The following is a 12,684-nucleotide window of genomic DNA, read 5'->3' as shown; positions in this document are numbered from 1 at the left end:
ACCCTCAAACGACAACGACGCAATTCCATGCCTGCAACTTCTACCATGTCAATCAACACCATGGACCGATTCAACACAGACGATGAACGAGACCATCATGCTCAACCCCGAGATGAGAGTATTCTTTAAGTTCTTGAAAGTCTTATATAAGTTCGACAAGTATTATGTTCATAACAAATCAAGTACCCATTCATTCACTAAGTAAAACTAATCAGTGCTTTATTTACTCGAAACAGTTGTTCACTTCCAGAAATTAACCAGTGCTTTAAACCATTCAATTAACCAGTATCCTTCTTATCCTCCTTCTAAAAGTTTAGAGCCATTATTCAAAGAAATAACCATGATTATTTCTAGTGCTAATTCCCGTTATCCTCTTAATCTTAACATTAAACTTATGTCTTCACGCTTTACTCTGAAATTAGCGCACTTTCACATCTTTAATGTTCCTTCAAAGCTCTTAATCTTGTCTCAATTTTCCTCACTTTAACCTTTATCTCATTTGTCTTAACTTAAACTTTATTTCTCTTAACTTCTTTAATCGTCTTTAACTTAAATGCTTTCGTTCAAAAACTCTTTTCTAAGAAAACATAAATTGGGTGGCTCCAACAAAAATATGTTTATATCCTCATACTCGTGCAAATTATGTTTTATAGAAAAATTGTAAAACCCAGTTCCTTCTCAAAATTTTCATGGAAAATTTTCATAAAGTCCGGTAGTGTCACGCCCCTATTTCGTCCCTCATAGTTACGTGATGATATTCCTTAAAATATCCTTAATTAAGTGCTTTATATTAATTAATATTCAGTTAGTTTCAAGGCCATATATAGCCAATATTTCCATCTAGACCTGTAACCCTTAATTTGTTTATGTTTACAAAAAACAACTGCAGATTGACAGTTTTACTAGCAAACACTTCAAGTGCCTAAAAGCCTCAATATTTACTTTTTTGAGTTTCTTGAAGATAAATTCACATAATTAGTAAATAACTTCATGAGAGATTATGTACTTGGTGAAGTAATTATTCTGATAAAGTAGGTGCTAATACGGAATTGTATATGTACTGAACAAACACCAAGAGACGTACAAAAGCCGGAAATTGCCCAACTTGAAAATCAGTAAATATTTGCGAAGGACCAATACAACTCAAGGCACAGCCCTGCGGAACCCACTATCACCAGAACACCGGAGAACCAGCCTAAAAATCAGTTGCCTATCACCTTATAAAACTTGATAAACTTGAGAAACTTCTTGTTAAAATTATTAAATAATTGTTGCTAAAAATAATTAAAGATTGAACTGGAAATTCTCTTGAAAAACCTCCAAGTTTGATAAACTTAGTTACAGAAGAAATAGCGACTAACTTAACACTAAAATGCAAGGCAAACTAGTGGATATATCACGCATCTGAACCGCTCAATAAAAGGCTATTACTAGCTAATTTTATTCAAAATATATCTGCTAAAAATCGCACTGTGAAACACCAAAATAAGTCCTTGTAAAATGCTAATTATTCAAGTTAATTACTCCTCATATAAACCTCAATAACACCACGAGGAACACTATAAAAATCAGTGCGTAACATAGGGCTTTGCTCGACATCAGTGGGGTTGTTCGTTGCGTTTCAGATTTACCTCAAATGTAATAATCATTTCTACATGACGGTATGGCGCCAAAGGGCATTGAATTGTTTAGCCGGCCTCGGTTTGGGTTCACATCTAGCAGCTTTGTTTACCAGAGAGACCGACTGCCTCTATCCTACAAACTGCACAAGTTCTTCCTCCCCAAATTGACTCATGTTGTTGTCGTGTCATTCATTGTGGTCGTTGTCTACATGCAATCAGATTCCCTCAAAGAGGACAGAATGCTCTTTTGGATATTTATGGCTCTGCATTCTATGACCATGGTAAGCACGAGCAGCTTTAAAAGGATTCTTTGAGAAAATACTGTCAGTTTTAACATTTTTGGAGACTTTGACTCCTGTATTTTGCCATCCAGCGCATTGATCTACAAAACTTTAATTTTTCCCACCCCACTTGTGGGGGGGGGGGGGGGGTGGGGGAAGGAACTATATACTCAAATGGTTTTTTTGTTCAGACAATTTTGGCCGATCGATATATTCATCGTAGAGAAATGTGAGTGGTATCAATAAAAAGCTCGTCCAGAGTAGAATTCGAAATTAAATTTTTTTTTGGAATTTCGTGTTTTTCGAGGAGTTATCGAGGTTTAAAGTTTCATGTTAACACGGGGTATTTGGTTCACTTTTGTTCACTTTTATCGTAATTTTTGTTCGAATTAACATTTCTAAAAAAATTTTATTTCAAAATTACCTTTTGCGCTACAAAATGCATCAGTTTGGTGTTCCTAATAGACGAAAGACGATTCAAAAGACTGGTTCTGGTCTCATAGGGAAATTTACTATCAAAAAATCCTAATTCTATCTGAGAGCTGTTTTTTTAGAAAATTTTTTTTACATTTTATTTTTTAAATCACTAAGAGAATAGTCACTTTACACGTCGAGGTTCCTTTAATGACAAACCTCATTTACGGTCCAATGATAACCAATCAACAGCAGAAAATTAGCTTTCAAGGAATCGCTCATATTTTTTTGGCTTCGACTCTGAGTGTTCGTAATTTTTAATGAAATTTTGATTTCCTTAGATTTTACTGAATTTTTGAAGTCCTATGCCATAAATACGTTTACTAAAATTGCAATAGTCTTCCTGATGAGAATTAAGTGAACCTATCTGGTGCTTTGAGTGGACAGCTAACGGCTGTTAAGACTTTATAAAAATAATTTTTTGGTTTTTTGAACGTTAGCCGATCTTACTTATTTTTGCGAACTCTAAGTCAGTCTCAGTAATGAAAGCGTCCCCGATTTTTCTATTGCAACTAAAATGGACGTGGTTAGCTGTTTTATCCTCGATTGTTGGTTTTATGACTTCGATGCGATGAGTTTTCATATATTTTCTTAATTTTTGGATATATTTTCAATTTTTTTGTTTTTTTTGGAATCTTGTCACATTGTCCTAGTTTTGATGGTTCCCATTGGCTCAGAGAAAGTGTTAATAGAATCATGGATAAGGTTTTCATAGAAGAGCTTGCGGACTACGTGGCTTTGATACTTCTTGCACTATTCTAATAATTTTTTGGTTTTTGCCTGTACATTTTATTGGTCTCATAGTCAGAAGACTTATTCTGATGTCTTTTTGATGACTGGTCAACGACAAAAAGCATTCTCCTCTCATCCAGTCCTAACGTAAGGTATTTAATGTTTTTCCGTTGAAAGCTATTGAACTTAATGTCATTGATGCTACGGGTTTTCTCAAAGATTTTTTGTTTTTTGAAGTCTTATAGCTAAAGAAATAGAGTCCTATTGTTGTAAAAATTTTAATTGAAAATAAAACGTTTGTACTTAAAAGTTTATTTAATGGCTTGGACACTTCTGTATCATTTTTTTAGAATTTGCTGGTATTGCTGTTTTTTAATCTTTATGTAGTTGTAAAATGCTGAGAGGTCTCATAAGCTTCTAATTGCGGGCTGAATAAATGACATTATTCTTAGCAGTTTTTTCATGGCAAATAGTCGTAAATTTTATGATATTATTCGTTTTCATTTTTTTTTATCTTTTTCATTTGTTATTTGTATAGTTTTGTATATTTTTTGTTGTTCTTTTCATCAAATGGTAACTTGTTCTCATCATTGAGAAATCCCATTAAACTCCTTGTAAATCAAAAAGTAAACTTGCTCTTGATATTATGTCACTGAGTTTTTGTTTGTGGGACAATATAAGTTTTCGTAAATGTTTTATGGGTGGTCAATATTTGTTTTTTTTTCTCTTCCTTTAGCACATCTCTGCAATAACAGAGCCCCTATTATCAAATAAGGCCCTGGTGAACTTATTTAATCGTTTAGTATAATTTTAGCTCAATTAGTATAGATAACAATTGAAATAAAAAAGAACAAGCTCAGATAACAGCTAATGATTTTAATGGCTTCAATAATTTGTGTTTTCGCAGACTGTTCGTAATTTCTTGAGCCTCTCTGCATCTTTAGTCCGTTTCAATGGCTTTGTCTAACCAAAGGTAGGTCCTATCAGTTTTTTAATCACTTATTAGTAAATTAATTGAAAATCATTTTAAAAGCTAGCAATTTTTCAGACGTTTGAAATTATTTGGTTTAAAAAATGTTGATAGTTTTTCGAATTTTTCCTCATTTTTTCTTCTTTTTACTCGTTACCTAGTCTCATTAAAGCAAATTCCCATCTGCTGCATAGTTAAGGAAAAAAATTTCTGCAGTTAAGGTTTTATCTGATTGCATTTTGACGTTGTTTACTAGGTGCTTTTTCATTCAGATATTGAGTTTTTGCCATTAATTTTTTTGTAGTATTCCTTATTTTGTTTTTTTTTTCTCGTATTCTTCAGATCCTGTGAGCGCTGTAATGAGGAATGACATTATATATTTCAATTAGTAGTTTGGATGTGAAACGATTTTTTAAAACTCACATATCTTTTTTTGGTTATCTCTTCATTTGGTTGACAATTAAGTCAAAAATGTAGATCAGCTCGGGTCGGAACACTTGATGTGCGAACGCACTTTAACGAACCTCTATTTTGTTTATCTCTTCATTTGGTTGACAAATAAGTTAAAAATGTAGATCAGCTCGGGTCGGAACTTGATGTGCGAACACACATTAACGAACCTCCTTGTTTTAATCTCTATTTGTGCAATTTGTTACACGTTCTGGTTATTTTTTTAGTTTGTGTTCTATTGGACCGCGGTAATTTTTTATTTTCTTATAATAGGTCTTTATGTTCTTCTAATATTTCGTTTTGTTAAATATCAAGTTAACTTTTAATTAATATTTTAGACATTTTTCTTCATCGCTTCCTGCATGAACCCGGGTTATGTAACAAGAGAATCAGTCAAACTATTCATGGATACACTGACTTCACCGACACCAGAGGAAAGCCCGAACCACAACAGCGAGACATCATCCGACTTCCGCACTAGAATTGAGCGTGATGAGGAAACAACTGAAAGCAGCGAAGATGAAGTGTTTCTTCACTCGCAGGGCGACGGAGATTTTTACAAGAAGCCTTTGATTGCGTCATCTCAGCACAACACGGGCAGTGGAGGTGGAGGGGCTCCAAAGTTGAGTTACAAAGACAAACCAGTGGTGTTCAGAAAGTGCAACTATTGTGAGCTGGTCCAACCGCTGAGAGCAAAGCATTGTAGGTTGCGGATATAAATTGTTAATAGCCGCCCTCATCTTCTCAGTCGGCTATTATTGCGCTCGTATTTTTTTACAATTCAAAGAATTTGAATTGTATTGGGGCGCTGTCTTTTTTTTTAAGATCTGTTCATGATTTTTGAAGTCATTTTCATGATTTTTGAAGTCAAATTGGAGTAGTGATTTTGGTCACGCCGAAACAGGAAATGGAGCAAAAAAGCGAGTGGTTTTGCGGCGTGAATTTTTTGCGCTCTAATTTTAAAGTAGAGTGAGAAAACGGTGTTTGAACAAAAATTCGGTTTCTCGGTAGTGGTTTTTTGTTCACAGGCGTCAATTTCACTCTGATTTTTACTGTTTTTTTTTTTTGATTTTTTGGATCGGATTTTTTTTCTAAATGGTTTTCCTAATCCATTGACAGCTCATTCTAGGCCTAGTTTTTTGTTTGAATGAAATTTTCATTTCTCGCTAGTGGTTTTTTTGTTCACATGCGGCATTTTGACATTGATATTTTGTTTTTTTTTTCTTATTTTTTGATCTGATTTTCTCAATGGTTTTCTCAATTCACTCATAGTCCATTCTAGGTCTAGTTTTTCTGTTTAGTCAATGAAAATTCTTTGAATTGTTCGTCAGGACTTGTCCTGCTATGTTTTTTTACTTCGTCAAACTTTTTTTCGCTTTACCATTTTGCCGCTTTTTCGACATTTTGCGTGAAATCTTTTTGACTTCTCTAGGCTAGTTTCTCTCTTCTCTCATTCTGCCAAAAGTGAATTTGAACATCAGTTGCTCAGCAAAGCAATTCAAAATGAACAGAGTCGGTATAAAAAATTGAAGTCAGAAATAGAAACGGGATAAACCCATAAAGCCCAATTTTAGATGCCCGCTATTTGAACGTCGTTCCTATAAGTCTTAGTCACCACCTCCAATGCTTATTGGTGTTGTTAGTAGCCCCTGTAGCCTCTCTCTAAGAAACAGAAGTATGTTCAACTACGAAATGCCATCAAAATAAATCGGACTTAAAAATATTTCTGTGCAAAATCCTTTTTTTTTTAATATATTCTATTCGTTCAATCCCAATCATGCTTATTGGAACCAACGGCGGCTATTTTCCGGCAATCTGCCGGGTATGTTTTTTTTATAGCTGCGAAGCTATATTGCGGTGCTCTTGGTTTTTACAATTCAAAGAATTTGAATTGTTTTGGGGCGCTGTCTTTTTTACGACTCGAAGGGGAGTATTGGAGAAGTCCTTTTTTTTAATCAATTTTATTGGAGTGATTTTTGAAGCGGGAAATGAAACGCGTGAAAAAATTTTGGCGCTGAACAAAAGTGAAGAGCGGAGCGAAAAGAGAGTGGTTTTTGTTCATACCGCTGTTTTTGAGAGAGCGAGAAATTGATGTGTGAAAAAATTTTCTCTAAGCGATTGAAATTTTTTTGTTCACGTGCGGCATTTTAAAGCAGTTTTTTTTTCATTTATTTTGATTAAGAGTTTTGGTTATGATTTCGTTTTAATTTTAGGCTGGTTTTGGTAGTGGTTTGAAGGTTTCTGGAAATTAATATGAATTTTATGATAATTCGGAGGTTTTTAATGTATTTTGCTGATTTTCGGGCTAATTTTCGCGTTTTTTTTACGATTATTTTGTTTTACGGGCTCAAATGGATATTGAAGAAACCCCTTCTAGTTGAGCAATTTTATGATAACAATTGGCTACAGTTTTGTGGGTAAGAATCATTTTTTTGTTGAGAAATAAGACAAAAAAATTGCGAAAATTGGAACTGTATTTCTTAATTTTTTGCAGTTTTTCGTTTTTTTTCTGTTTTCAGCTATGTTTCTTTGCCTATTATGACTTGCCTATTGTTTTGCGAGCCTCTGGATACCCTATTGGCTGAAGGGAATTTTTCTTTGGATTTATAATTTTTTGAAATATTAAAAAATGTAGTAACTTTTTCCAATTTTTCAGTGAAAGTTGTTTTTAAGAGCTTTTTTTCATAATTTTAACCTAAAGTTTTTTTTCAAAATTCACATAATTGGTTTTTGTAGGTACTAGTTGTTTTGATGAGGTTATTTTGGGAGAGATATTTTTTTGGGATCTCAATTTATAACAAAATTTGATCAGATTTTTTATCATTTTTTAACAGATTTGATTTTATTGTTTTTACTTCTTTGTTTCATGACTTTGTTTCAAAATAATCATAAGTTAAGGAAAACCGGTTTTGTTTGATGAGTAGTTGGATGGCGTTTAAATGGATTTGCTTTTCGAGTCGTTTCCGGATTTCTTCCGGCTATGTTTTTTTTAAGATCTGTTCACACATTTTCATGATTTTTGAAGTCAAATTGGAGTAGTGATTTTGGTCACGCCGAAACAGGAAATGGAGCGAAAAAGCAAGTGGTTTTGCGGCGTCAATTTTGTTTGCTCTAATTTTAAAGTAGATTGAACAAAAGTTCGGTTTCTCGGTAGTGGTTTTTTGTTCACATGCGGCAATTTCACTCTGATTTTTACTGTTTTTTCGATTTTTTGGATCGGATTTTTTTCTAAATGGTTTTCCCAATCCATTGACAGCTCATTCTAGGCCTATATTTTTGTTTGAATTAAAATTTCATTTCTCGATAGTGGTTTTTTTGTTCACATGCGGCATTTTGACATTGATTTTCCGTTTTTTCTTATTTTTTTGATCTGATTTTTTTTCAAAAATGGTTTTTTCAATTCAGTCATAGTCCATTCTAGGTCTAGTTTTTCTGTTTAGTCAATGAAAATTCTTTGAATTGTGCGTCAGGACTTGTCCTGCTATGTTTTTTTGTTTCGTCGTCTGACGCTCTTTTTTCGTTTTACATTTGTTCACACAGCAAAGCTGAAAAAGGCAAATTTTCTGAATGACTTCTTCCTCTCACTAACGGCATTTGCGCGCGTGACGTCATTTCTCACTCAAAAGTTTTTAGGTTATTTGCGTGATTCGATTTTGATCATACGTGACTTACCTCACTCAATAAAATGACTTTTGCACTTTAAAACTTAAGTTTAATTTGAATTTGTTTAAGGTCATAGGAACTCGTTTGTGTAGTAAAGGTCCCTAATAAGAGGCTTCTGCGGAATGAATTTTAACAAGCTTTATTAATTTATCGCTGAATAGTTTTCACCTAGTTTTTTGAGCGGCGTCGATTTTTTTCCAATTTAGATCTGTATCTGTTTCTATCTCTTATGGCACGCAGGTCTATTCTTTCGCAGCTATTCCGGCAATCTGCCGGCTATGTTTTTTTTTGTAAAATTAATCATGGTTGAAGTTTGACTTTACTAACCTTTGACATTTCCACTTTCAGGGCGAGATTTGGGATTCTTACTTGTGATTGTTTTAGTAAAAATATCAAGACTAACTCGTTATTTTAAACAACTGGATTTTTCGCTTTTGTTGTTTTGTTGGTTACTTCCAAGCCTTGTTGTTTAGAATATGGCCATTTCAACATACTTCTGTCTTTGTGTTCAGAGTTGGCGCTTCGGCAACCAGCTTGCGACTTTTATACTTAAAATCGCGGGGAATTCCGGAGCTTCAGATTTCTCCCGATATCCAAGTGTGCTATAAAGTCATTAAGATTAGTTGGATACTAATTGCGAGGTGATTTATCTAAAAATTTTTTTGCTCTCATAAGATATATAACGTTTCTGCTTTGCAATCGTTTCATCTAGGTGAGGAGTGTGGTCGTTGTGTGCGCAAGTATGACCACCACTGTCCCTGGTTGGGATCTTGTGTGGGTGAGAGCAATCACAGGTTCTTCTGGGCTCTCCTCTCAACTGGCTTTATCACCACCACACTTACTCTCCACCTCACATATCAAGCATTCCATACTCCATCATCTTTCTCCGTCTCAGGTATTTGACATCTCGCCCAACCAGTAATTTGATTTCCAATTTGCAAAACGCCCCACACAAAACTTGAATTACTTAAATCATCCGGGTGAACTCGAAGCACGTAATTGCATCAAGCGCTGTTAATTGTAACAATAAAAGCTACCAAATGGACGTCGAACGAAACAGCTGGTTGCTTCGACTGCATGTTTTGGGATAGAATGGCGCTAATTTCGAATAACGAGTTATAAAAAAAAATAGTTTTAGTCGGTTGTTTTTTGTTTCAGATTACTTGAAGCTCAATATCCTTCTAATTGTGGTGTTCATATTGGAAACTCTCTTCGTCCTAGTTGATACTGTCCTTCTGTGTGCGCACACATACTTGATGATCTCCAATCAGACCTCGTGGGAATTTATGGCCAGATCAAGGATTACATATCTGAGAGAACTTGCTGAAGATGAAAATCCTTTTGATAGGTTGGTATTGGGTAGTTGTGGCTCTTAGTAATTCAGAAGTAATTCTAGCTAGTTAGATAGTGTATGTGATTTGTTAACTCCTCCTGAGTTATTTTTTTGCGTTTTTCTTCAACATAGTGACTAAGTTTACGTTATCGTACACTGACTTGTTCTCTGCTCAGTCAATACTTGAAACATGCTGTTATCTGAATGATTTCTTTGTCGTCAATGAATCATCATCATCAATTATAATCCAAATTATTGTTGGCCTGATAATTTTTAAATAAAGTCTTAGCAAATGCTTTATCTTTCAGAGGTCTGTTGCACAACTGTTGGCAGTTTCTGTGCAGTTGCAGTGGTGGAGCTAAACACTGGGAGCTCTATTTCACCAATCTCTCTCAATCCGCACAGTCCTGTGTCTCTTCTGTCATTCAAGGAGCCACTAATTCCACTGCAGCTGCGTCATCGTCATCAGGTGCTACAACCAGTAGTAATACAACATTATCAGCTGCACTTGGACGCAGCAAGCAACAGTACTCGAAACTGAGAACCTACAGCAATAATGGTTAGATACTGTACAGTGCTTTGAACTAACCGTCAATGTTAAAAGCGGCCACCAACAATTGATAGTTATGCATCTTCGTGAATAGCCCAATTTTTCATTAATTACATATATGAATTAGACTTCACATTCATTGATCAACGATTAGAATCGGTTTTGGCAGTTAATGCCTATATAATCTAATAAAATGAGACTGTGATCATATTTGTGGAAAAAGAAATGAGATCTCTTGGCGCGCGGTTGCTCCTTAAATAATAATTTTACAGCTAAACTTAGGATTTCAATTGTGAAGATTATGGTTCTACGGTTAATGAATACGACTTAATATAGTTCACTGGTGTTGTAAGATTACTATGGCTAATGTATGGGTACTGAATTTACATATCAAGGACAGAAGAATAGTGATCAAACAGAGTTTATATCATAAAACATTATCGGTTAAAAAAGACTTGGCGATTAAGGCCTTGCTCAAAAATTGTCTTTCATTTCTTCCTTTGCTAATTCAGATGAATTCACAATTGGAGGAGACGACTCTGACGAAGACAATAAGTGGAACCCCATCAACCTGTCTCAAGAGCAAATAATTGAGAGGTGTGACTTTGATGACGATGATTCTCTTTTCATCTCCCGACAGAAACCGACTCAATCAGTCTCGCTTCTGGCTGTCAATATAGAGCACGAGGAAATAGTTGGTCGCACAGATGAGAACTTAGTGGTAGGTAGTCGGGAAGAAATCGAAGATCGTCTCTCAGATATAACTGTTGAGGATAGCGGGAATGGAGAATCGTTTTCATCCACAACTAATTTGGCCTTCAATCATGTCTGAAGACTTTAGTGCTCAGAAACAAATAAAAAGGTGTGATGATTATTATATCAAAACCCGCATCTTCAAACTGGCTGTTACACAAGGCAAAAGAGACTCTGTCATATTTACTTTTTGATCTGTGAAATACTTATAAGTAGATTTTTATTGATGAAGGAGCGGGCACGGGTTGACAAACCCTCTAGGATTTCCTCAAGTTTGGAGCGACTGATATCAAATACAAAGATAGGAGCGATTTGAGATTGTTTTTTTCATTATGAGCAAGTTCTTTTAGAGCGTGATATGAGTTGAGAAAAAATAGACTTATAGTCAAAACAGATGATCTTCTTGAACCAACTCTGATCGATATTGTTTTTCAAAAAGTATATAAATTTGTAGACTTGGTGCAAATTATTTTTCCATTTAACCAGACTGTACAATTTATGGGTGCACTATTTATTCAAAGCTTTATGAACCTAATTATAAAATTTATTTGATAAAAATTGTTAATGGGGCTGCCTACTTCTATTGAATCTATAATTGATGTTAAAAGTAGATTAATAAAAGTATTTTGTATATCAATAAAGGAAGATTTTTACCCGAAACCAGGCATACTTCGAAATCAAAAATGTACTCACAGTTGAAGAATCAACATTTGAAAATATTGAAAACTGTCACGAAGAGATTCTTCGGCCGACATTTTTTTCAAACTATGCTTATGCTCGAATGAAGAGATCGACCTCTGAAAACAATGAAATTGATATTTATATACACGGTTTGTTCGTTCCATTGTGAAGGCCTGTTTTTTGGTGGTTTGTTACGTTGACATTAAGACTATCCTAAATAATGGTAACTGTGTTTGCGTTTTCTTGTTTTTATCATCCTAAGGCAATGTTCATCCAATTCTTAAGAGCTTTTCAAATTTATGTTGCTGCTTGAGTTAGACTCAAGGCTAAAAGGCATTGCCAGTAGCCTTATAATAAGACGATAAGGGAGCAAACTCGTGAATCAGAAACGTTGGAAGATGTATAGCGTTGACTAATTCATTCATTTTTTAGGTTCTGTTCTTAGTAGACTTTAAACGTTTCGTCTATGCTGTGTTGGTCCCAAGGCTATAAGGGCGTTGCCTGCAGCTTTACATTACTATCATAAGAGCTATCATGACTTCTGACTTATCTGTTGCTGCTCAATTTTGACTTATTTGCGGCTTTTTAAAGTTGGGTGGTATGCCATAACTAATTAAGCTATTTAATGCTCTATTTCGGCTCCCGTTGGATATAGTGTTTTGTTGGTTCTGGCAAATAATTCTTTGGGAACTTATGATTAAATGCGCTCTGAATGCTAGAGAATTTGTTCTTTTACTCAATATCAGAATAATGGTTGAGCCAAGTTGATTTTTTTCTCAAATTTTTCTCCTGGCTTCATTATTGTGGAAAATACCTGTATATTGCAGATTGCCTCTATTAGTCAATATTTTTTGCACCAATAGCATTTTTATACAAAGCTTTTTTTATAATAGTGATTTTTGAAGTTTGAATTTTTTGTGATAAACACGTCTAGCTTAAGTGGTTACTGTAAACATAATTCAAAAGAGTTGTCGAGTAAATTACTATCAAAGATTTTTTTGCACTTAATGGTTCCAGTTCCTTGTTATTGCTCTTAATGTTATCAATTTTTACGTTGATAGCCTTCTATTTTATGGCAGGTTATTCTATATTGCTTTTTGGCAGAAAGAATTATACTCTCATACTTTCCTCTATTTCTTGGTCACAAAATATATATAATTCAATGAAAAATTTTA

General features: G+C 34.5%; 1 protein-coding gene across 1 annotated transcript; it reads left to right on the top strand.

The window, feature by feature from the left end:
• The first annotated feature begins 1,578 nt into the window (after positions 1-1,578).
• LOC142341543 (uncharacterized) lies at positions 1,579-11,488 on the top strand. The gene is made up of 6 exons (XM_075392560.1): positions 1,579-1,903; positions 4,868-5,231; positions 8,905-9,087; positions 9,351-9,540; positions 9,834-10,084; positions 10,588-11,488. Exons 1-6 carry the CDS (start codon positions 1,664-1,666, stop codon positions 10,905-10,907), a joined length of 1,548 nt encoding a protein of 515 aa, XP_075248675.1. The 5' UTR covers positions 1,579-1,663; the 3' UTR covers positions 10,908-11,488.
• The last annotated feature ends 1,196 nt before the right edge of the window (positions 11,489-12,684 follow it).

This window comes from Convolutriloba macropyga, chromosome 6, assembly GCF_964194025.1.
Source record: "Convolutriloba macropyga chromosome 6, txConMacr16.3, whole genome shotgun sequence".
Lineage (NCBI taxonomy): Eukaryota > Metazoa > Xenacoelomorpha > Acoela > Convolutidae > Convolutriloba > Convolutriloba macropyga.
Note: the sequence above shows the minus strand (reverse complement) of the source record. Positions and strands in the feature narration are given on the sequence as shown.